This window comes from Gymnogyps californianus, chromosome 10 (assembly GCF_018139145.2).
Source record: "Gymnogyps californianus isolate 813 chromosome 10, ASM1813914v2, whole genome shotgun sequence".
NCBI lineage: Eukaryota > Metazoa > Chordata > Aves > Accipitriformes > Cathartidae > Gymnogyps > Gymnogyps californianus.
This window is the reverse complement of record NC_059480.1, coordinates 12707866-12734921: the sequence shown is the minus strand read 5'-3', so window position 1 is coordinate 12734921 and position 27056 is coordinate 12707866. Positions and strand designations below refer to the sequence as shown.

Here is a 27056-nt window from a genome sequence, read left to right as displayed (position 1 = left end):
TTGTTAATGGTAACTGTGTATCCAGAATGCAATTTTAGTTCATTTTCTTCAACCTAGAAAGCAGTATATTCTGTAAAATGTGTAAATTTAATTTAATATGATTTCTTTTCTCATCTAAACAAGATATCTTGAAAAAATAATGCTGAATGAGCATCTAGGACACAGGGCAACTATAAAATTGGAGACAGGTTCTTTTTATTTTTTGAAATCTGTTATTTGCCAAGATTAAAGACCACAAAGTGGTACACAGCAGCTCAGTTTATCTACTTCTGCCTATTGAATCAGACAGAGCTTCAGCTGATAATATTATCTTAAATTTATATATAGCTTTTTTATTCTCAGGAATCCTCAAAAAGATCACAAATGATGGGCCAAAATCACACAAGTATGTGCTGTCCTAAAAACACAGATGCTAAGTACATGATTAACAGGATGTCAAGTTAACTCCACTCTACATGTATTATATGCTTCCTGGAGCTTTGCTAGAAATACAAATAATCCTCTCAGATAATCTTAAAAGTTACAGAACTCTGCAAAATCAAATTCAGTTTTCCGGGATGCTTGAAGACACTTCACAGTAACCCTCAATTCAGTGCCACCTTTCTCCTTAAAATACAGTTCATTGAACTAGGATTTATCCTATCCTTCAGAAAAACAGACTTTTACAGAGTTTACAGTCGTTAAAAAAAGAGCTTTATATTTTGTCTGAAGCCCCATGGAGAAACTTACAATACTTGAATTGCAAAAAAACCCAAACAAAATTGTTTCACAATACAAAAAATAGTATTCCTATTTAATTAATCATTCTCCAATTATCAGTCTAGTGACATTCACCTACACTAAACTCCTCACATTGTTTTTAGAGCAAGAGTAATATTTTCAAGTGCTGTCAAGTGTCTGAGCACAGCATTTCATGATTAGATACAGCGTGGCTGTCACATTCAGTGACTGTGGTTGGAATGTGTCACTTAGGAGATCATCTAGTACATCAGATAATAAAACGCGCAAAAGGAAAACTAAGCAAAGAATAGAAACCTCAGTAGAGAGAACAGATAGAAAAGCATTAAAGCACCTATTAGAATTGGAAAGAAGCATGTAGGTGATAAAAAGTCTGAGATGTTTTTTCTCTGTCACTTGGCTTTGTTTAATAAAGGCCTAGACATTTATAGCTCATTTAGACTCTTCAGCTGTTAGTGCAAGGTTCCCATAGACTGTGGAACAGTTAGGCTACAAGCAACTCAAGTAGACCCAGAATATTTTAAGGGTCTCTCGTTTTCGGTCACTGTGATGTCAAAGCACATGGATCTCTTCAAAGGTGCAACTCAACTGCAAAGCAAATGTAGAAAGAAAAGTACTATCAGATAGTACGTGATTCATGAGTTTCTAACCCCTACTCTTCCCAGTACTCAAGCCTAGGTTATGACCCTCAGCCTGCACATGGATACAGAAATCTATAGGAACGATGCCTGATGCAGAAGCTGGCTATCTCCTTCTCACGTATTCTTTGCTGTACATGGGAGATTACAACTCTTTTTTACTATAGAATCTCTTGGCACTGGAAAACTAGTGTATTTTTCTGTATATTCAGCATGACCAGTACTTTGATTTCTCTAACATATTTAGTCATTTGTAGACACTGAAAAGAATATATGGCATCATCAGTTTCACATTTCATTAACTTCTGGCTTAAATAATCAGCTTCTGCACAAATACAATGTTTCTGCAATCTAACGTGATCTTCCTTCCTGTAGGCTTTTAAGTAAAGATACACTGTTAATAGCATCAGCTTCAGTGCATTAACATCCCACTAAACCAAACCCAGTTTAAATGAAGAATATTATTTTTCTGTCACTACAAAAGAACAGCTAGTTTTTTTCTCTGTAACACATACCACTTTTCAGGATGGCGCAAACACAATATGTTCATCATTACAGTAACAGGGGACTATTCAAAAAGGTGTGAGAATAATGTTTACAAATCTGGAAAAGCAATAATAAGTCATTTTGTACACTATGTAATTGTAAACAGAAAATAGAATAAGAGAACGTGCAGTGTCTTTCATCAACTAACAGAATAACCAAGTTAATGTCTGCAGGAGTGACTCACTGCAGGAAAGGGAGGAAGAGAAAAGAGGGAAGGCCCTTATGGCTGGCTGTGGCAATTTGGAAAGGTGAAGGTAGTATGGCTGTCTGCCAACAAGGCTTTATATTGTTCCTTCAGCTTCTCCCTCCAACCTCTATTTTTCCTGTGCTGTTTATAATTTAGTTTAAGAAGGACAGCAGCAGGACCAGCTACGCCTACATTTTTTCATATGGATTTAGTAAGTCACATGAGCTGTGTGTTGCTGCAACAGTATGTACAGACACTGTGGCCAGTTGCCCTCAGAAAATACTGATCAAGCACATAAGTTCTCCAGGCCAAATAAGCAACTCTCCTATAGGCCATCTTGCCGTACCAAACACCTGGGTGTTTGTGATAATTGCAAGATTTCATTTATACTGTGCTCTTTTAAGATAATCTGTGCAGGAGGGATCACTGTGAATCAATTTGACAGTAGTGGCTGCAGAAAGGCTGACAAGCTGTTGTGCATCTGAGAGAGCTCATACACACAAGGGCCTCTATAAGCAAGGGTATTGCAGATGTAACAAGGATTTTCTCCTATATAAGCGACTTGCAGAGTTGCTTACAACTTTTCATTATTAGGACAAAAGTCTCCTTTTAATAAAAAGTCTGTAAGAATTCTCACAGAAAATAAACATTTTGGAAGAAAATGAGGATTTAAATACTCAAAATGAGTAATTTTTGAGCCTGTTTTATATCAAGGATACAAGATATTTAAGAAAAATAACAACAGAGCCCTACAAGACAATACTTGCTAGATGACTAAACATGTCTGCTTTTACCCAGAAAAACCTATATGACTAATTATGCCACGAATATTTCCTACGTACTTTGTTTTCCAGGAAATTGACTTGGCACCCATGTCCGCTTTCTATGTCTATTTACAGCATAAGCTTTATCTGTAGAAGTATTTTATATATGCTAACGTTAAAACAAACAAATAATACATATGTATGAAAAATAAGATATTTGAGCTTATTCTAGGTGTGTTTAAATATGCTTATAAACTTCATGATTAGAGTTTGTTTCACTATTTGGAATTTAATTTTAGACAACAGATTATGGCAACTATTTATGAAAAGATCTTTCCAATCATATTTTTATTACAATTTTTAAGAGACAAATCATTCTCAGTTCTTCAGATACATTGTACTTCATCACCAAGAAGTTTACCTGAGTTTATTCTGTAGCTTCCAGAATGAAAGAATATCATTTAAGATTATGTTTCTTGTATCGCTGTATCATAATATATACTGCATAGAATGACTTCTTTTGCTTTCTTGGGGGTTGGTCTATAACATAGTTAATATTTTCATAAAAGATTCCAGACAGCTTTTTTACCACTGTTTGTATCCTCTAACTCCAGGGTTTTCAACTCCTTCAGCTTTTTTGCAAAAATATTAACAAAATTTAGCTTACAAATGTTCCAGCACACATAAAGCTGTTCTCTTAGCTATAAATTTAACCTTCTGCCATCCAGTTCCCTGAACATCATAAAGCAGCTTTGTTCAGCTTTAGATACGCATAGGCATTCATGCTATAGGACGCAACGTTCAAGGTGATCTATTTCATTCATAAATTTCAGACCCAGGAATGTTTGTCATTGCTTAGGTTTGTAGATAGTACTTTACAGACAAATACAATGAACTGTCTGTGTACTTAGGCACTTACTAGCTGTAGACCACATTCTAAAGATCAAAATCGAGAAACATCCCAGTAACTTCAGTTGGAGTTGTGTGTGATGAAGACTGTAGAATCTGATTAATAAGATTAACCTCTTATTTCACTTTCATTCCTATTTCATTGTTCTGTCTTCACACAATATATCACTTGTTGAAAAAAACATCTGCATATATTTTGAGCGCACATGCTGTAGGTTTGGACTTGGCATAGTTTTTGCACATTTGCAGAGAAATTTGATGAAGAAAGTGTGGAAGAAGTTGTAGAAAAAGCATTGAATAGCTTGAGATGTGACTGAAAAGTAGCTGAACAGGTTATTTGCATTGAGACAGTATATTTAGCAGAGCTATTTAATCTTTCTCGTGCCGAGTGCTCAGTGAGTGCAGGACGTGGAAAGCAGTAATGAATACTGATACGTGTTCCCTGCTCACAAATTATCTAAGAGAACATTACACATGAGGTGTTTCCATTGTAGCCAATGTCAGAAGTGTTTGTATCATCATTATGTGAAAGACATGGCTTCATTTCTCTGCTGGCTCTGTACCATTGCTCAGTGGGCCTGACGAGTTTCACCCCCTTCCTAGAAGAGGTGATAGCGTGGAAGTCACATGGGCAGCAGGGACATCAACATATGGCAGTGTCTTTCACAAGTAATCAAAACAAATGAGTGGCAGCCAGGAGACACAGGACATGTGACATTGTGACGTGTGTGACATGGCAAGGAATGGATTTATTAGCTCTGTTATATGCAATCAAGAACAGATTGATACATGAATGAAGTGGAAATCCTGGAGATAAAATGTGTGGTTGAGGATCACACAGCAGTGAAGCCAGAGAACATAGAAACTAGCTGACATATGAAATGAAGATCTCCCATGTCAAAATGCTAATTGCCCTAGAAGGCTTAGAAGTATAGATATCTCTGGGCAGAGAGAAAAGTAATACTGCAAGCATAGTTTTCTTGTGAAGTTTGGCTTGCTGTTTTTAAGTACTTTAAATGGTATGTAAAGGAAGAGATTATAATCTTGGAGGTTCAGAAGAAGGTGAAGAGGAAAGTAAATAAAAAATACTAGATTGTTTTGAAATGGATATCCTGCCTCTTTTGTAAAGTATCTATTGGTTTTATAGATTCCACAAAGCTCATTCATGCCTATTAGCAAAAGTTAGGCAATGGAAGGCCCAGATTTTGACGCAGTCAGGCTGTAAGGCTCCCTTTGCAAACGTCTAAGACGAACACCAAAAGGCTAAATTCTTAGAACTAGGTAAGAACTGGAGGTGTAACAGATCCTGTTATTGTATGACCCCTTGCTGATAAGAACAGTATTTGTTGGTGAGATGCATATTTCCACTGATGATCACAGATGCAGTTGTTTCAGGAATTCAGTGAGCCTCTATTAGCCAGATAAGATGGTCTGGAATAAATAGGTAACATTGCTTTTTTTTTTCGCCCCTGAACAACCTGTGCTGGTAGAAGGGTACTGCAACCCCCTTCTACATAATAAGCTTCTATGGATTGGTTCAAAGATTTACCAACCAGTTTACCATGATGAAGAAACTTCATTTTCCAAAGCTCTTCGAATATAATTTTTCTCTAACAATACATATATTTCAAGTCCATTTTTCATGATCTAGCTACAGCATATGACACCATATCTGTGCTTGGTAAATTGACCGTCCATAGAATCCAGACCCCTTTTTAATAGTTTAAAAGGCTTGAAATTTATGACAAATAGTTTGGAGATTGCCCATTTCATCTTGCTTTTGTCTTTCCTTCTTTAGCATAAACAGAGCTTATCCACTACAGTAGGATAAAGTATAAAGGAGTAACTCTAATTATTCAATGTGTTTGTGATACCAGGGCATAGTATTGAGGGGAAAAGGGGCAGGGCAAATTGGTAAAGGTGATGGTCAGCTTTACTATACCCAGTGAGGAAACCCCCATGAAACTGTAAAAGTAGTTTCATGGCTCCCCTAAGTATTTCCAGGATGGACATGTACCAACACGTCAAAGCATATCTCTTCTCTGCTCAAAAAATACTTTCATTCTAGTCTAGTAGTACCTTATACAAGTTAATATCATGCTCAAACCATTCTTTCTTGGCAGTAGTTCTCCTGGAAGCTTGTATGGGGCTTTCTAACATAACACAGCAAAGGTAACTGAAACAAATTTATTGAAAAACAGTACCCATTTCCAGGGGAAGTAACTCAGAAGCCAGAGTTCAGCTCAGTTTGTGCTGAGCACCTTCTAAGGTTGACATTTCTTAGACAGTGATCCCTATAATTGCCTTAGGAAGTCAAGAGAATTCCTTCTGTCACACTGGTGATTCTTACTGATAGGTACAGTCATGATATTACTAATTTTAGTTCACTTCAGATCTCTTCAAAATATAAGAAACTCTTTTGATCAAATGGACCTCAAATAGAAAATTAATAAGAACCTTTAAACCTTTCTGGTTTTATTTATTTGTTTACCTGTATTTTTATTACTTCTGTGGTTTTAATTCTGTTATTATGTCATTGAACTTGAAGGTAGTTTACACAGGAGGAAAATGTAATCAGAGACTGAAGAAACAGACATTTGACAAACACCAAATATAGGTACAAATATTCAGTTTATGTTTCACTTGGTCATTGGCCTCGTGAGGTAACTATCCATTATATGCAAGTGTTACATTCCTACTTTTCACAACTTCTAATTGTGATTCCTTGTATATTATATATTAAAATCAGCAGTCCTATAAAGGACATGAAAAGATATTGTAACTATAATGCTGAATAATGAAGTTGGGAGCTGGGATTTGCAGAAAATAATATCTGCTTTGAAAGTTATATGGGTGTCTCCTTGATGCATATCTCAGTAGATGTGAGACTCCCTTTATGATTATTTTAAGCTTTCTTCTTTTGTCATGGACTATGTCTTTGCCCTTCCATTTTTGGAGCATTATTCTGTATAGATTTTGCCACACTTTGATCCCTGAACCCATTGAATAACAAATTTTGCAGAGGAAGACAGCTGAATGTTCTCATATCATATTTTTCCCTTAAATTGCAGTTATAGTTGGAAAGTGTCCATTAAAAGTGACATTGTGGGCTTCCATATGTACTATCTCACAAGCTTTTCTATCATGTGTAATCAATTAAGAAACAAAGACTCTTCTATCAGGCAATACTTTGTTTCAGTTTCCTCCTCATCTGTAGGTAACTGGGAGTTCATTCAGTCTAAGAACATGGTGAAGTCTGTTAGCCTGTATTCCATACCTCCTGCTGAGATTTATTAGGCACTGTTAGCAAATAGCCAAAAATATGATTTCTTCAGTATTGAATCATCACATATGAAAAAAGAATGTTTGTTTCTCTATTGCCTTTGTATTTTTAGCCATTTTTTTAACCATGTATTCATGCAATTTCTTAGTGCCTTTTACCACACTATTTCAGCCACTGGAGTGAAAAAGAAACTCGTTTAAGTTCTATTTATTTCCGACATGTACCTGAGTGCAGACAAGATGTTATTCACACATCCTAGGCATATCAGTACGTAAGTAATAGTGTAAAAAACCACTTCTATTCAGAAGTGGGCCCTTATGCGCACACAGTTAATAGCTCTAGTATACCTACACATAAAGCTGTTCAGCCTAGGTACTTCTTTTTGAAAAATGTATAAGGCTCATTCCTTGCCAACTACTGTACAAAGCGTGCAGAGACATGCTTCTAGCCAAGGAAGAAAAGAGGGAAATAGAAGCACCTGTACCATCAGACAGATGACAAAAAGGTAAAAAGGATTAACACATGCAACATTTTCCTGCTTAAAGAAAACAGGCGGTATATAGATTTCTAAGGGTGGGAAAATGGAGATGAAAGAACAAGTAAGAAATTGAACTGGTGAAAGCAACAAATGGAGATTGTGAAGACATGGCTAGAAAAAAAGAAGCAAGAGTGAGAAAAGACAAGACATGGTGAGAAACACAGATAAGGCATACTGCGTAAATACAGATCATGACAGTGATACATAAACCTGTAGCTAGGACTCTTTAGAGGGAAGAAAAGCTTGTTTACTCGTAGGGATGCAGAGGAAAACCTAATTATTTTTCTCTGGTACGATTTTGCAGTTTTATGTTGTTTTGTTAGGAATGTCTATGTTTGAAATCCTTAAGTAGTACATCAAAATGTGCTCCTGAACTGTAAAGAAACTGTGAAAAGTATAGGAATTAGGACAGCCAGTTCTAAAGAGTGGTGCACTGCAATCAGGTAATGAAGCTGAATTCAGAAAAGGAATGAGATTCTGCCAGAAACACAGGGAGTTGCCCCCAGATCCTTTCTTTGTAGCTGTCTTTACGTAAATTAATTTGGCAGAACTGGAGGAACTGAGGCTTCTATGAGCTCAGTTTGAGCACTGGCAGGCTTAGATGAGTGGTTGCCTTTGCAAAACCTGACCTAGAACTCACAGATCAAAGTAACACCAGCACTAGACCACAACAGGCATAGGAAGAGTTGCTCCATGGAACTGACTTGCATGACCTTGAATCCTTGACAAAGATTTAGGGGTTTCAATGGCTGTGAGCTACAGATCTGGACAAATGACTAACTGGATCTCTGGAGTCAGCCATTGCCTCATTCCAGATAAATACTATTTGTGATTTTATTCCCACTAAGATTCCTGAGGAGGGATGACTGTAATACTGTGGAGGGGAATGAAATAGAATTACCTGAAAATCTGAAAGAAAGCAAAATACTGGATGGAATCTCAGCCCAAACAGTTCACTTACTGGTTCCGCTTAGACAAGATGAATTTGGCTACTATTCCCAATATTGTTAGAAAGGCTTATGTACCAAGCAGCCATTCAACCAGTCAAATAACAGAGTAACTTATAAATTAATAGACCAAGGACTTAATTGTGCAACAAGTTAGCGAGTGATTTTAAAAGGTGGATGAGGAATCCTTTCCATCTATTATTTCTATAATAATGAAATTATGGTTGTTGATCTGCTCTTTTTACTTTTGAGGAAGGGTTTAGTCCCAGCTTATTTTGTTGATGATAAGTAGAGTTTCACGTCACTAACCATCTGGAACAGGAGATGTGAGCACTAGGAAACTAACCAAACTTGCTATTAGCAGGAACTTTAAAAGAGCTTCTATCCCAGAATAGAGGAAATCCCGCATAAAATGGTGGTGTCCTTGCTTAATAAAACTTCCCTTCTTTTTTCTCCATAAGCCTTACTGTACAGACCAGTGTTGTGCTTAAATCAGGGGGGAAAATGCTATGGAATTTCTGTAATGCTTGTTATAGCTGGAATTTCAGTATGAAAATGGAGACTTGGAACAGAATGTTTTCACGGGAGGTAATTCTCATCACTATGGTTTTTTCACTTTTTAATATTTCATATCCCTTTTTCCAGTATCAGATCCACATTAAAATTCTACTTAGCTTCTAGTTAATACATGCTAAAGGTCTTTCTAGCTATAAGTTATCTAATTGGCTCTGTTTTGTTTATGCAATTTATTTGAATAGGCAGCCTTCAGTTGCAGTCTGCTAAGCTAGAATAGATTTCAGTGAGTACTGTTATGGCGATTGCCCTTAGGGATCTATGAAAATGTAGCTTAGCTCAAATCAGCTGGGAATGTCTGTACTTGTCATATCCAATCAAATCAGACTAGCTACAGGTATTTCTGTCCACTTATACACAAACAAACTGATAACATTTAAAAATATGAAATACAAGCTCAGAATTAAGAGCGCTGCTTGCAAATCACATCTAAGAGGCAATTATTTAGCTACATTTTCCATACAAATGACCGAATTGGCATCAAAGCTTCTTAATTTCAAAGATTTCTATTGGGAACTCTTCAGAACTGAAGTACACGCTGGTACGAGTCAGCTTGGTTTTTTGAGCTCTTCCAGATGTTTTTTCTTATCCAAATAATCTTTCTCTAGTGAATAAGACAGATTTTCTGAGAGCACGATAATTACATATAGAGCCTAATTCTACTTACAGAGACAACTCCCTTTTAGTTTAAAATGAACGTATTGATACTATTTCCCTTGAAGTGTTCCAAAAGAAAACTCATTCCATCCTCTCTGGATGAGATACTGTATGTAAGAGTCTGTCTGGTACTTGCAGTAGATCAACATATTTTTCAAGTCTTCTTGGCAAGGAAGACAGAAGAGGAGTATGTATTGGAAAGGTGAGGGAGAGCTTGCCATTTCATTTACTGGGTACCCACCAATACCTATTCACCGTTCAAATCCTTTCCAGAAATACAGTATGGAAGAGACGACAGAGGTTTTGTTACAACTGGATAAGCTCCGATCAAAATTCTTCTATTCTTTGGAGATCAGGTTGTGATTACATGCAGGAAGAACCCGTTCACACTGTGGGAGAATGGACTGGATATTTCCAGTGGCTACCCAGGAGCACTAGGAAAGACTGAAGTCTCTAGTGATCCCTCTGTGAACTCCTCCAGAAGCTATGTGCTCTTAATACAATTTAATTTTAATTTCATCACTCTAACCTGCTCTAAGTCCTTTTGGTTTTTTTACTAACAACAACATCAGGTAAACTGGTTCCCACTGCAAGCCTTGATCTTTTAAGACTCAAATCCTTAAGCTACTAAGTCTGTTAGAGTGAATCGACGTAACTCTACATGAAATTCTTTTGCGTGTGCACGTGCATGTATATACTTATGCATGCATAGGGAATCATCCATAAAGCACATCAAAAAAATACAAAGGTTATCAAGTACTCAAAAGTTACATGATGCCCCAAGATTTTCCTGTCTCGCAGAAGAGGAGTTGAGAGGCACCTTGTGTAAACATTTGAATCAAATGTAATTTTTAGGTTTATTTTTTCATACACAGAAACCTCCCTCTCTCCATACCCAAGATATTATTTCAGTGTGCATGTTTCACCTTTTAGATTAGGAACTTTAATGTTTTCAGAATGTACTTTTGTCACTTGAGCAAAGAGAATAATTGATAACAGTAGCATGCAGCTGCCTTCCTTGAGTGCCAGGCACAGCAGGGGGAGAGACTGCATCCCTCTAGCTACTGCATTTCATAGCTACTTAAATGATGAGACTCAGGAAATTTCTGTTCTTTGAATTTATTCCAATGGTTATAGAGCTCCACTCTCTCATTGTTTCCACCTGCTTTTGTTTTGGTCTCAATCTTATTCCTTCTCTCTCCTTTATCTTTTCAATAGACAAGGGTCACCATCTTTATCTTGCTCTACCCATTCCCCTGATTGCATGACCTACTCCACCACCTCTGCTGCAGTCACCAGTCCTTTTGTCTCCCATCTGAGATGGAAAGAAATTGTTTCTAAAGATAAGCTAGGACTGTAAGCTCTTAACCCAATCTCCTTCATTCCCTAAAGCCAAGAGTTACCCTGTCTTTATTTCTGATATGCACACCTCTTTGTTATCCTCCTTATTACATTGTGACAAACAGAGGAGATAATGAGGACAAGGGAGAGTGATGCTGCTGGTCAGTTCTGAAGGCTGGTGAAACAGTAGATGGCAGAGTTCGGGGAGTAGCAGTTACAGGAAAAAAAATCATATTTAAGTTTTAGATGGTACATGCCTAATACAAATGAGATCTTAGAAGATTTTTAGCTGATGAAGTTTATCAAATCTCTGCTGAGATTTGTCAACTAAACATTTCAGAAATGTTAAAAAATTGCTCAATTTGGCACATTTTCACAAGGGTGAAAGACACATGAGTAACAGATGGGTAATTTCCTCTTTCCTCCCCTTAGAAGTGACAAGTCTGAATTTCAGAGTGGTACAGTGAGAAAGCTTTGTAATTATGTGGTTGTAAGGTTTCTGTCCAAGATAAGCACAATGTATTCTCTCTTTACTGGTTCTGCAAAATAGCTAAATTTTAAAAAAAGAAGAAAAAGCCTTCATGAAAAGTGCAAATGCAACATGGAAATGTAGTCTAAATGGTGTCATTTTGGCAAAGTCACAAACCATGAAAAAACAACACCCAAATAAAATTAGGGCATTGCCTGGCATGCTGCAGGTACGAGCTAGACTGAAAGACAAGAAACACTCGGGGCAGCAGTTGTGCAAGTGGCCCTGAGAGAGGACAGTGTGACAAAGCTTGCTCATTTCTACTGCCTTTAGGGAAATGGGACATATGAACATTTCTTGTAAACACCGTTGTACCAAAGAAAAAAATCCAGTCTTGTTATCAGTTTCCTCTTAATGTGTTTGGTACTTTGATGTTCCCTAACTAATTGTTAATTATAATGATCTACATATTCTGAACGTAATATGCATATGTGTATGTTATTTAGACTCATAATGAAATTTCAGTACATTTCTGGGGAGACCTCATGACATTATAATTTGGATTTTGAAAAGGAAGGTTTAAATATGATTAAAACTTTGAACAAAATAGCATCCCAACTATACATTGAATAAACTTATATTCGCAATTTTCCCTTAGTAATTTCTCCATTACAAAATCTCACAAAAATGAAATAATTTTTAAACATACAGCATTTTCACTTTGCATCCCCATTCATTGCGTATTTATACTCACTTAAAAGAAACTGAACAGTTCTTCCTTTCTACATTGTTCTACTGATCTGTAGCAAGCACAGCCAGAAACGATAGTGAGAGAGATGAGAATAATGGAGTGCCTAGCAGGCTGCTCTTCTCTGCCTCAGACACACTGGGAAAGGGTTATAGCTAGAAGAAAATATTCCTGAAGAAAATATTTCAGCCTCCTGGACCATTTAACAGTGTACATCATCTTTATTACATTTTTATTCCTACAGATACAGCTTTTTTATTCCTACCGAGTAATATTAAAGGTATTTCTAAACCATCATTTTAGGATGTTCACAGTTTTACATTCTATTTCTAGAGTTAGCAGGACTTAGCCCATAGCTAGGAGAGTGTTTTCATTGTGCATTGTTAGAGTGAGGTGAATGCAAAAGTTAGTGAGGCAAGACTCCTTCATTATAGGAATTATGAGGGTAATGAAGCTAGTTAGAATTATTTTCATTTTATTAATAGCTATGTTTAAGCCTCATGGAACTGCCTGTCGAGGGAAAGTATCTATTTTAAAACTAAGTGGTGGAAATTAGTGCATTATACTAAATGTTTATCCATAAATCAATGGAGTCTTCACAAATCCAGAAAGAAAAATTGTCTGTTTGGCTGCCTATCATTTCTGTGAGATTTTCCACAGTGCATTGGATCTAGGCCACAAGTAATAGCAGATACCTTAATTTTAAACAAAGGCAGATCTTACTTAACTCTTTTAATCTTACTGTTGAGGAATAGTTCATGACCAGCTACCAGTTATATGTCCAAAACCCTTAGCATATATACTTATGAATAATGCATTCTTGTCAAAGCAAGAACTCCCATCCCAAACTCCCAAATATATTTTGTATAAGGTCTCTTTAAGTGAATTGCAGTATATTTAGGGAACTATGGGGTTTTTTTAGGATTTTATTATCCAGATTATTTTCAAGATTCTAATTATCTTTTAGATTGTTCTTCAAGAGTGGCATGTATTTATGTAGCACTGCTTAAAGTTGGCTTATCATTTGAAACTCCTGTACCAGGGATGGGGAAATAAAGACTGTACCAAGAGTTTTGAGAAAAATATCCCGGAAGATAGAAGTCAGAAATATGGAATCTGTGTGTTCTAGTATTTCTTTTCTTGCTATAATCTTTAAGGATAAAAAGAATTTTTACCATTGTGATTGCCTTAGAGTTTGGGACTGAAATTCTGTCCATGTCAACTTCACTGCCTAACTGGTGATTCCTCCTCTTTGTTTTATTTGACCACAACTGAGGTTGAGTAATCCTCCAGAGTAAAGGGTATTTGCAGGTATCATAATCACCACTGACTTAACGCTTGAGCAAAACAGTTTCCACAAGGTTCAGCAGCTACATCTCTGTTGTTCTCAGCAGCCCCAAGCTGCTGAAATGAACCGTTGGGGCTGTGGATAGCCAGCTACAGTTTAGAATGGCTTCAGCCAGATTAGTCTTTTGAAGCTCCTAGGCAAGGAGAAAAGGTACAAGACAGATGCAAAGCCACCTTTCAACCCATCTGCCATCCTGCCCAAGTCCCGTAGTCTGTCAGACTACACAGTCTGTCTCTAAACACCTCTCTTGTTCATGCTTTGGGCAATTGCTTTTCAGTCAGCATTTACTAGAGAAGTAATTCCAAACTCTTTTTTTTCACTTTGCAATAAGTCCAGAGCTATTCTTCTATCACCTTCTCAGAAATTCTCTCTTTAAATAGTTTTTTCTCTAAAGTGACTTAAATGGACTATACCTTCCCAACACAGTGCGTTTTTCCAGCAGATGACTATTAGTACATGTGTTGGGACTTGTTGAATTACACCTTCTTTGTAGAGCACTGCCCAGTAATTTTGTTTGGATGTTCTGTGTTTAACATTAAAAGTATAGCAGTGATTTTGAAGAACTTTAGGCTACAGAGTGATAAGGCAACATGCAATAGGTAAGATTGCAATTTTTAAATTTCTGCCATAGCTTGGATTTTTCTTTTTATAAGCTGTAAAAACCAAAATGTTAGCATATGATCAGAAAGGTAAAGGAGAAGAGCTTCAGGCCTGTCTTGCTCCTACAGGAATATTACTGCCATTCTCTATGCAAGGCTGACCAGCTTTTCTAGCAAGTGAACGCCTTTCCCTAAGGTGAAATTTCATTCTGTTCATTTGCTGTATTTGTATCAGGAACAGACCTACAATTCAGAATATCCCTAAATCCCCATCCTCAGCTCCAGTATATCAAGACGACAAAGCATGTAACATGTTTTGTTTCTGACATTATTACTGCCAACACTAGAGCATACAATTCACATCTGGATTTATTTTAGACTTTCTGATGATAACAGCTGCATTTCTCGTCTTCACTTGGATACATTTTTTAAAATGAAAATTGCCATGGCAACAGCTGCAACCATTTATTATAAAGCTATAGAAGTGGAACTAATATTTGTGAGAGAAGCTGTGTTATCAGGATAGTATTTCATTCAGACAACACCAGAGTAATTTTTCCCTAGCCTTTCCATTTTTTAAAAGAAAAATGTAGAAAATATTTTCAATAATGAAATGTAGGTGGGATTAAACAGCTCAGGAGATTAAAAAGATTTTCTTCTTTAGATTACTGGCTCATCTCAAATCCAGATTAGCAAGAGGCAAAAATTATCTGTTTGGTGGGCACATGAAAAAAATTGATAGGGGTACCGAGATTTAAAAATCTCATTCCCATACTAGCTATATTGTCAACTGAAGCACAGAGACAGCAAACTGAGTGCACTGGGTGGGTCTTCACTGGGGAGGGGGAAAGATGTGACTTTTCAGTGCTAAAGTCTAATGTAAAGGAAAAATTCATAGGCAGTTTGCAATGCTAACCCAAAGTAGTTCATTTTGAACTATCGTTCCCTTAAGATTTTGCTTCATATCATTTACAATGTACTACATTACCTGAGATAATAGTGTACTATTTTTCCTATTAAAATGGGGCTAAAGAGGGAAGTTTTGCACTGACCTCAAGGTCATGTTATTCCAAGTCAGGATTGAGATAGGGTCATCCAAAGTATGGTCCAGGTATGTTAGAAATCATGACCCATTTTGTTTGCATCTGTTTCCAATATTTCTCAGAGCATTAAACTTTTTTTTTTAAATCTCCACCAGAATCTGGGTAGAAGATCAACAAACTGTACTCCAGATGTTGAAAATGTACATGAAATGTAAAACTATTTTCCTATTTAAACCCATTCTGACCGTGATAAAATGTGTTTTGCAAGCACAGACTGTACAGGGACCACATACCATGTTGTGGACACATACCAAGGATCACATTTCTTCCTATTTATTACACATCAGAGAGTCTTAGGCAGGAGTGAAGGAGAACACTGAAATAGAAAAAAACTTTAGATAGACTTTCAGACTCCTTTCACTCTAATTTTTATGGGATTTAATGTAGTTCATCAGTTGCATTCAGCATCAGGCCCCTCAGTGTACTGCTCTATTCACAGGTTCCTGAAGATGCTGAAGTTGTGTGAAGGGAGACTGGGGGCTCCTTTCTTAATCTCTTACAGAAAACATTCTGGAAGTGAAAATGCCCGAGGCTGTTGATAGGCCAGAAATTTGGCACAGCACTTTAGTATCGGCAATAGACCATCCATCCGCTCCAGCAACTACCTGCATCCTCTAGCAGCAGACTTAGCTCTATCTAGAATATAATATTTTAAACACAAACAGTAACTTACAGATCTCTTAACAGACAAAAAGTACCCATACTTCATCGACTACTTACTAAACGCTAGGTTTTTTCTGAACAAAGATTATCATTTAGTCCAGCTTCATTAAATTACTTTTGTGTCATGGCCAGTTTATTTCAGGGAGGTAACATAGAGGAAAAACAGAAAAAAACCCAAAACAACTTCTGTTGTGCCTGAGAACAATCTATGAAAGCATGTGGTTCATACATTATATTTTTAAGAGATCTGGTAGAAATCACAAAGATATAGTTTCCTTTCAGTTTCTCCTGCTCCCTCACTTAATGCTTTGAATTCTTTGTAGCATATCACCAGTAGCACGCTCCCAATTCTGTCCTTCCTCTTCGACATTCATAGGTAAGCTTTACACCCTCTGTTACACTTAAAACAGGGCAGTTACATGGAACAGTTGAGGTTGGCAGACCAGTGGAAAGAATGGGGTTCTTTCCTGTTTTACTGACAAAGAGGAGAGAAGCAGTGAAAGAACAGGCTATTTGTTTTCCTCAAGATGAGGAGGACTGGGCACTTATAGCTTCCTCACACTGTCTCTGGAAGTATTGAGCTGTCTACAGACAGGCCTCCTGTGAATTTGGAATGCTGTCTGTGAACAGAAATTGGACGCATGACCCTTGAACGCATCAGTCTCAGTATCTTCATAAGCAGAGGCCACAGAAGAGAAAAGCTCTTTGAATATTAAATAAGAACCTACTGTATATATTCTTTCATTGATCAGCTAAGCAATCTGATACTGCCTGTCCACCCCGTCGCTCAGATTCATTCAAGGGGATTTCAGAGAAGATTATAGTGTACTGTAGTACTGTTTAACCATCTAACTCTCAGGGACAAGCTGATTTAAACCCCAGAGGAGGGTGATGTGAGTAGGACTATGCATTTTGTAAAGGAGAAGGACTAGCTATTATTGCAAATAGAAGGCTGCTATTCATCCCTCGGTATTTCACACTGCAGACAGGTGTAGTGAGTTCTGCTACAATGTTATGACAATGAGTCAAACCCTAAATGAAGGGAGTACTGTCTGGCATAAAATATACATAGTTTTCTGTTATTTCAGTCTTAAGCTTCTCCTGAGCAAAATCATGGGCTGTATGATTCTAAGAAAATTACGATTACAATAAAGGTTTAGCGCAAATTGTTTCCACTTAATCTCTACTAGTTGCCCGTAAGGGCAAAGGATTTTTCATGGCTAACTGAGCTCCTTGAAATGTTCCTTAAAGTGTTTGGGTCATATTCTACTTTTTTTGTAACACCAGTGTAAATCTGGAACAACTGCATTGAATCAGTGGAGTTACTTCAGATACTCATCATTGTCATGGTAGTTTGAGGCAGTTTCTCATCCAGAGCGCTCAAGCAGTATGACAGTAAATCATAGTCATTTAGTGGTAATCTGCTGCAGCGTTCTAACATGTATCGCTCGGTGCAAGCAACCATCAGGCTACATCGTTTTATCAACAGGGAGGTAGAATTCAATTGACATAGATAAATGTCACATTTATTTGCAAGAGTGCAGTCACTGTAAACGATAAGGGTAGTTGAAAGGCTTCGTTATCTCATCCTGGAGTTATCCCAACAATTTTAGTATGAAAGGGGGGTTTAATTAAGACCACCCATCCTTCCAGTAATCACCTTCCCTACCTCTTATGGACACATAAGTCAGCATCTTATTAGTGTGCTCTGATGTTTTATTCTTTACACTCCATGTGCGTAGAGTAAATTAAGTCCCATAGTATCACGTTTTGCCACTTTTGTACAAATAAACCTGAGCTGTGGATGGAATTAGGCCTCCAAGGGCACATTAAACTCTTTTCCCCACACTCATAGAATACTTGCAATTATACATTAATTCAATTTTTGTCTTTCAAAAGAGATATATAATTTTCACTGAAAATCCTTATTACAGGGTCTCATCACCCTAGACTAGTGGCAAGAACTGTCACACAAATGGAAGGTTGTATAAATGTTTCTGATAAATATTTATCAACTCTGCTCGGAGTAACTTTGGAGGCTAGCGGCTCATAGACAAGAAATGGAAGGATAACACAAAGGTGAATAATGCTATAATGAAGAAGAATAATGTAAAGATGATAGGAGATAAAGATCCAGCCATATATGAAGAAAATAAGTGCTGCACGGTATTTTATTATCAGAGAAATAAAAATCATTAGATCATTTTACAAGTTCAGAAGGTTGGGTCTAGAGGTGTGAGAGCTGGGAGTGGCTGATAGCTCTCAACGCAGGTATCAGGAGTAGGGAGGCAAAAAGATAGTTCAGGCTCATAGACAAATGTTAGTAATAGTGTTAACATATACAGCACATCTAATTCCCTTAATGGCACAATATACACATTTAAATTTTAGGTTCTTTTTTTGGTTTTTACCGTTTTCTTTTTGTTCAGGAAACAGTTTTAGCTGAAACGTATCTTGGGGATTATTGCAATTCTTGGGTGCCTGAAGATGCCTTCACAAAGTATGAGTTACTATTATTCACTGGATATGCTCTGCCTGGGTTGTTTAATTAGCATGATACAGCAGATTTGGTTCAAATAACATATAGGAATTTATTTCTTTTTTCCTCCAGATACTGATTGGAGAATTTTTTCCTCATTCATTGTTTCTTGTTAACTCAGAGGGTTGGTGGATACATCACTGGTTTGTAACTTTTACAGTCATGTTTTCTATGCAGAAAAACTGCATATTTTTTACAGTACTGTTCTAATTTGTAAGTTCTATTTTGTGTAGGCATAAGTGATTACAGAGAGATGCAAGGCAGAGGAGAAATCCAGCTCTTCATAGTAATACAATAATAATTTACTTTTATATATATCTGTTCCTTGGTGGTTGATTCTTTGTTCCTACTTTCTTTGCACTATATGCATCTTTGCAGTTGATGAAGCCACTAAGAGCTCCCTAACTGGGAGGACAGATTTCAAGCTGCTCTAGATACACAGGCCATTTCTCTTTATGCAATGTTTGAAAAGAACGGAAATTAAACATTGAGTTGGATTACAGTTCTGATATCCAAATGAGAAAGGATCATAGTTGCAGGCACAGAAATCTGTAAATTATGTGCCTTTTGATATCATCAGCTCGTAAGTAAGGACAGTCAGACACTGGTAATAGCATAACACAGAATGCAGCACATGCTGTCACAGACAACCCACTATCAGTCATCTGTTTTCTACTGATGTGCTTCACTCCTCTCAAAGATATGGTACAGGCCTTTTGCAAAAGAGTTGTCACTAGAAAATGACTGTGATATTTTCAAATAGATTTATGAAAATTAGACATCTAGAAGCAATAGCAGTCATTTAAGAATGAAACATTCCTATACCAAGCCTCACATAAATGCAACCATATTTTACTATTAAAGCCTTAGTTTTCTTTTACAAAGAATGTTAAGTCCAGGTTGCTGTTCATCAGGATTTCTTTCTGTCAAAGATAAAAATAGGGTAGTATTTACCTAGAACGAGGTAATCAAAAGTTAAGATACTTGTACAGATACATTAGGACAGCACATACCATTTCTAAGATGCACAGGGGTAGAGAAGCTCCACACCAGATTAGATATGACTTTAGACTTGAAATTGTTCAGCCTGCAGGCCCATTAGGTCATTACTCATTATCAAAACTATCATATCACATCTCCTTTCTATGTGTCTGTAGTGACTACAGGCCTGTAGTGACCACGTTCTGATCAGGATCAGAGGGAGGGGGTGTTCCCAGCACCTCTGTCAGGAGGGGCTCGCAGAGGATTTTTCTGGGCACCGGGATGTTGGGTTCGACCCCATCAAGGTGGGTGAGCTACCAGGTCCTTTTAAGGCAAAGGTAGTGGAATTTTCAGGGCAAGAATGGGATCCTCATGATAAAGAGATGGTTTCCAAGGCTCCCTAAGGAGCCAGAGCAGGCTTCCTAAGGGTAATGGCTAGGGAGGCAGAGGAGAAGGAGGGAGAATGACAGATTTTCTGCAGTCCCTGATGTTTGAGGGTAGATGAGAACTAAGATCTGCATTAGGAAAAGTCTACCTGGAAGAACACAAACTACTCATTATTTTCTCTGACTACTGCAAGCTGCTGCCGTGTGTCAGCTCAGGCCTGAACACAGAAGAAAACTGAAATAGTTACCAGTGTAGGAAATATTTATCATTAGCTGCCAAAAATGACTCCTGATGAGCTAAACTGATTTCTGACTGCCCAAGTTAAGGGACAGAGTCACTCAAGTTCTGCAGCTGCTTTGTAATACCGCTGACAAACGTAGTAAGCTATCCAGTTACATCAGGTCTGAGAATGCTTTGTGTCACCTAAAAAGGAGCCTGAGTCTATCAGTAGAACTAGCCTTTGATATTTTATGTTAAGTGAAAATCTAGCAGAGAGCCTGATTTCCTTTTTTTATTTTCATACAGATGTTGCTTTTCCTCATAAATGGGAGAACTTACATTTTCCATAAAGTCTATGAGAGGTTTACTTTTCCAGCACGGCTGGTGCTTTGACATCTGCCATCAGCTAGCCACTTTGGAACTGATAACAAATCCATGTTGAGAAAGGTTTCCATAAACAGTAAAAGCCTTATATACGACAACCGTAAGTGTTAGTTTGGTTTAAAGTAATCAAAATAAAATGTCCTATAATAGTTTATAAAGTCTGGAAAAGCCTAGAAAGGAACAAAAGTAAGGACAGAAAACAGAGGAAGCAAATATGCCACGACACACAGAAAAAGGAACAGAGTGTAATCCTACCTAGAAGATAGTTTCTAAAATAACTGCTAGACCTTTTTTCTAGAATTAAAACCAATAGCACTGCTAGTAGTCTGCTGAAAACCAGGCTGTGAGTGGAATAAAAACCATGATGTGATGTATTGCCAAGGAGAATGAAGTTTTGGATATCCAGAAAAATGAAGGTTCAAATGCTAGCCACTTGAGGAGTGACTCAGCCACCAGTAACTTTTTTTTTTTTGCAGTTCTTATACACATATAAATAGAAAGCTGAATATGTATATTTCTGTGAAATCCATGTTTCTGGAGCCTTAATTCTCTAAACATTTGCAAATATTGTCAGGAATAAATTCTAGGGAGACAGATTTCTTTATACAGAAGGATGTACAGAAGACTCATCTGTGTTCTTTTAATGCACCTTCTGTGCATTTTTGTTGCTTACTGATCACTGTTTTAAACACATCTGAAAAATACAGTAAGTTTGTTTGTTGCTGGAAATTTTCATCTAGAGGATCTCTATATATTTGTCTCAACCTACTGTTACAATTGGCTGCTTTTGCTAGTCCTAAAGCCTTCCTGCACTGGTGTGTCTCTTCTTTGCTTTCCCATAATTGTCTGCAAACCTTCTCTACTTCATATGTGCTTTTGTTGGCTTAGCATACTCACATCCCAAACTTCTCTCATTTGTTTTCATTTTTATAGTTCATCTACTTACTATTATTGTGTGAGGAGCTATTTTATGAGGAAGACTGGAAGGCTTTACCAACCTAAAACTTGCCAAGAGAAAGTGTAGGTGTTTGGTGCTATGCATGCGCTTTCACATCTAGCTTCTAGTTCAAACACTTGCACTGTGGGAAAATTACAGTTCTGTCTTTTTGGCTTTCTTCCAACACTTTTAGGAAAACTATATAGTTAAAAAGTTGTGTGGGAACAGAAATTGTTCAGTTCAATCCACTTCTCTGAAAGCTCTGAGTTTTCTAACACAGTATAGTGACCTACCTTTTTCTGTATAATATCAGGAAAAAATAACCTTCTTTCCCTCTTAAAAATAACCTTGAACTCTGGAATATTTTTTTTTTCCTGGCCTGTTTTATTTTTCTTAATTAGCAGCTGATGAAATCACCATATAGTTCTATAATTATTTATCACCTGAGGGAGATCGCACTTCATTCAATGAAGGTATTTTAAGGAATACCTGACCTTCCTGTATTTTCAGGTACAATTTTTTTTTCTTTAGGTTGTTTCTGATTCTTTTCTGTGCAGTATTATGTGGCGCATGATAGTGCAGCAAATAGGAAGGAGGCCACTGGACAAGAGGAAGCCCTTTGACTTAGCAAGTAGAAATCTTCCTCTCCAAAGTTAATAAGCTGGTTTTTTTCATGTCGGTCAAATAGACAGAAGGAGGAAGAAAGGAATAAAACAGTTTGTTTACTGGTTATTTCTAATCATTGATCCCACATCATTCTATTAGAAATTTTCTGCTGTTTGCACACATTTTCCTTCTGATGCTTGAGCGTATTTTCTTCAGCATATTGCCTTTTTCTAAAATTCATCTGATACATGTGTTGCATCACTTTGGCTTGTATCAAAACCAAGAATCTTTGTGCTGTTCCGCTAGTTACAACTGATTAACATCTCTTTATTTGATGCTGCCACACTAGCCCTAGGCACGTCAGGCCTTGACAGGAACAAAAGGTAGAATACAAGATTTATCCTCACCTACAGATTTTTCCTCAAAAAACTTCCATAACTTACTGAAAAATCTTTGCTCTAGTCCTAAATGCTTTAAAATTTTTTTTAAAGGGAAATACATTGTGCTATATTCACAGGCTGGGAAAACTTACAGGAAGAAAAGGATCTTATGAATAAATGAGATTTTCCTTGAGAATAACTGGAGATGTAAAAAGTAATCAATTAAGATGTAACTGGAAACGTGACTGTACACTTTCTGTTGCAATAGCACTTCTGCTTGTCATGGAGACCTTTACTATTATATCCCTATATAAGTCCATAGAAAGAAACATTCTTCATCATGCTGAGCTTTCATCCTAAAATGACTTAACAGATGAGGGGAGGGAAGAAGCGGAATGATCAGTGTGGTACAACTAGCACAAACTGTTAATCCTTCTTTCTGTTTCGAGCAAAAGCTACCATCCTAATTTGCAATTTATTGTATAAATAAATATTGCCTATGTTTCCTTTTTGAAAGCTGTGAAAGCACTTGACCCTGTCCATTGTTATTTGGTCAAGGAAGCACAGAAGAACTGGAAAGAAAAAGGGATCTGTTAAACAGTATTCTAATGTACAGAGTGCTGGCTAATCCTTATAAGAACCAGCAAGGAAGCTAAGTATTATTCTTAACTCCAACCTGAAGGAGAGGCAGAGGTTACCAAACTTACATATAGATAGATAGTAGGGACTGAGGCAGGTGTTTGTGAGATATGTCTGTCAAGCATTCAGTAAGGACCCAACAAAAATCTTTTATTTCCTATCCCTCCACTCTATGTTATTATGGGTAGCAGATAAAGAGGATAAAGCATATCTTTGCCATTAGTTCTGTTCATTTATCAATCTCTGAAAACAGTTTTCTACTGCATGTATTTTCAGGATTTGCTTAATCCACCTCTGATACAAACTTACAGAAATAAACCCTTTTTTTTCTTATACTAGTTCAACAATTAGAAAGCCTCTAATATTTAAAAACTAAACACAGTTTCAAATTTAGTATCAAACTCACACACTGGTTGTTAATGAACTGCGATCAACCCCTTTTGTATCAGGCACAGAGAGCAGATAGCGGAAATGGCAAGTCATGCCAGCATGTTTCTTGAATTGCTCTCTGAGGAAAAAGAAGAAGAGTAGAGGCACTGTAAGTTTAATTATGGTTCTCTCCAGTGTTAAACTTTGCAATTTCATTTTTAGGTCAAATAATTGGCTTGGCAGGAAGTACTGGAATAAAGAGGATAAAATCCTGTTCTGTTGAAATACAGCTTATATAGAAAAATTATCAGGTAAATTAGTATGTATTTTAGATGCTTGAAAGGATTAAAAGTTAGTGTTAAAGAAGAAACATTCAGAAAAAGAAATAATAGCTGTAGTACAGAATAATGCAAAATGAAAAACAGAACTAAATACTCTTTGAGCTGCAGGGAAACCTGAGTTCTGGAAAGATTTAGACCAGAAACCACAGTTAGCATAATGAACATATGTTGTGTTATGCTGCTTTTAAAAAATCATGGGGTTTGGGGGGCATATTGAGTAAAAAAATTTCCCAGTGAGAATGAGTCACTCCATATTTGTTGCTGAAATAACTACATTAAGAATAGGATGCTTTCTTCTAGTTTTCTCCATACCTGAAAGCTGTTGGTAAATTGGAGAGCAAACTGGAATCCTAACTGGTCTTAACAAAGTCAACTTTTCTTGCCTTAAGGTTAACATACTTAATAAAAAGTCAGTTAATGGCTATAGCTTACATTTGCCTACTAAACTTTCACTCCATGTCAAGATTTTTTTGTTTTACTTTTTGTTACTGAGCATCCCTTCCGTGGGCAGAGCCCATCAATATAATAGAACAATTTTCCTTGATTTTAGGGTGTAGTCAGGCTGACCTCTCTGAATTCACCACTCAATGCTTGTGGCAGCACCAGTGGCACAAAAGATCATTTCCGGATTTATAATTCACTAAGCAATACAGAACAGCAGCTGCAAATTATTTGAGGCAAATATCAGAGAACCAAGTGGCTGCTTTGCTGTCAAGACACACCTAAAAGTTTTAGATCTAACAGTTCAGTTACACTACCAAATAGTTTCAACTTTAAATCACTAAACCAAAGCCCTCCCTAAGTATACAAAATACACTTAGTAAATTAGACTATAAACATACAGTATCACAGCTGATAGGATTTCCTTTGATAGCGCTGTTCCATCAGTTTAGAGAATGTATCTATGGCTTAATATAGTTCTCTATTTCATATGGGGTCTAGAACAATAATTTTTGAGTAGGCCAGAGATGACAATGACAAACGTTTCAAGAATCATCTGAAGGGAAGAGAAACAAAGAATTATAACTGGCCTCTGGTCTGAGAGAGTCACAGCTGAAAGAGGACTGAAAATTTAGACAGCAACTTGTTGTCGATTAGCATTTCCTCTGGGAACAATATTTTGTGTACTTATATTAATAGCACTTTCCGGTACAAATCATCTCACTAGTTTTGTAGTGGTGCTAATCAGTGTAACTGGAGATATCAGATTTTGGTGCTTAGTAATTTCTGTTGTAGTGGATAAGTATTCACCACTCATATTTAGTGGTGCTCCACCATATGCCTTTAGAATCCTTGTGCCTTTTTTACAGACTAAAAGCATGAAATCAGTTTTCACGTATCTTCATGTTACTTGGAGATTCCTAAATGAATGCAACTGTTTAGAAAATCCTCCATACAGAGCTTCATCTCTAAACCTCATCTCCAGATGGAAGACATCAGACTGCAGGGATCACATTCTTAATGTGCAAGAGCTTAAAATATTCAAAACATTTTAAAAATTCTAAATTTTTAATGCTTAAAATACCAATCATTTTCCCGCAATCCAAACTGCTTTCTAGAATCTAATGCCAAGCTCACTACATTTTCTTTGACAACGAACATAAAAAACCTACAGTACTGAAAGCAAGAGAACCACAAAGATCTAAAATGTTGCTTAATTAGTTTGGGAGGCTTAGAGCTATTTTATATCTGTTAAATTTAATGTTTCAACAAGAAAAAAGGCATACATACTTGGTGTTACTAGTGTTGTAGGCAACAACTGACTATGGCAAATAACAACCCTGAAAGTCTCAAAAATGCTTTAGTGCACAGCCTTCCCTTTAATGGCGTCATTTCCCATTCAAAACTACTCTTGATGGCTGTACTCAGTGGTGGGATACAGGAGATGACCTTTGACAACTGCAGCGGTTGCTTTCTGTGGGACAACATTCACTCTGTCCGCAAGGTTTCCTGTTGTTGAGCTCTTGATATGGTTTCAGCTCTATTTATGAAGGGTTACACCAAGAAGGGAACTACTAGGTGGTTTATAAGATTGCTGCTGCAGATCTGGTACCTCCTGTGATTTGTGTCACCCATTTGAGCCTCAGCCATAAAGCTGCACTTTTTATCAAGAATATTTGTGAATATATAACTACTCTGAAGACATATGGTCAATAAATAATTCAAGGTTATCTATCTTCCCTGCAGTTTTCTTATACACCTACCACCTTTTAATGTTTAGTTGGCCTGGAAACAATATTCTTTATGGCACTTCTAGTATAAAAATGTTTACTGACTGGCAGTAGACTATTGATTTCCAGTGTGATACTTTCAAAATAAACTGTTCCCCCCCTAGCCTCCGTCTGCTTTCCTCTCCCATCTGCTATCAGCCCAGAGAAGCCTTGTTTTGCATTTTGAGTCCCTAAAAATGTCCATTTTCAATTATTGATTCCAAAATCATAACAATGTGATTGAATTCATTATTTCTTTTTCTCTCCCTCTCCCCCGTCCCTTTGTTTTCTTTTCAGCTCTATATCCATTTACAGTCCTAAGGAGAATCCTAATGCGTTTGATGCTGCTGCATTCTTCCAGTCAGTGGGAAATTTCCTGGGGATCTTTGCTGGATCATTTGCCATGGGGTCCTCTTATGCTGTTGTCACAGCTTTAATATCCTTTATGGTTTGTTTTCAGAGAGAAAATCTATATATGTTGGAAAAAATGTGTGATACCGGAGACTGACCATCTTTAGTTTGAGCCTGAACCTTTTCACTGTTGATTCAAGACTTTGCAAACAAACAGTCAAATCATAAATTGACAGGAAATTTCACTTGTCAGAATCCACAAAGAACTTAATATGCAAATTTCTTTTTAACGTTAGGCAAGACTCTGGTCTTTATTTTACTATTGGTAAATAATTATATTTTTAGGAAAGTGTTTTGAAGTATTTTGAGGTTAAAACATGAATTTATGAACTACAGACTAGCAGCAATTATATAAAAATACAAGGCAAACACTAGACTACAAATCAAGTCAGGCAGTTTACCTAAACTAGAAATAAAAGGCATATCTGTTGCTCTGCATTTTTTCTTGTGTTTTACAGTTCTTGATGTAAAATACTATTGTAGAAAGAGCAGCGATTTTCATCTTTCTTGCATTGATGCAAGTGTAAACAAATGCCAGTTTGTTTACAAAACTGGACAAAATTACTTTCTTTTCTCTTTTTCTGGGAAAAGAATATCAAATG

At 36.9% G+C, this 27056-nt stretch overlaps 1 protein-coding gene across 1 annotated transcript in view; it reads left to right on the top strand.

The window, feature by feature from the left end:
* The window catches only part of SLC9A9 (solute carrier family 9 member A9), a 210229-nt gene that overhangs the window by 58059 nt on the left and 125114 nt on the right, over window positions 1–27056 (top strand). The window contains exon 7 of the mRNA XM_050902352.1: window positions 26341–26479. Within this exon, the coding sequence (XP_050758309.1) occupies window positions 26341–26479 (139 nt within the window). The remainder of the gene's footprint in view (window positions 1–26340; window positions 26480–27056) is intronic.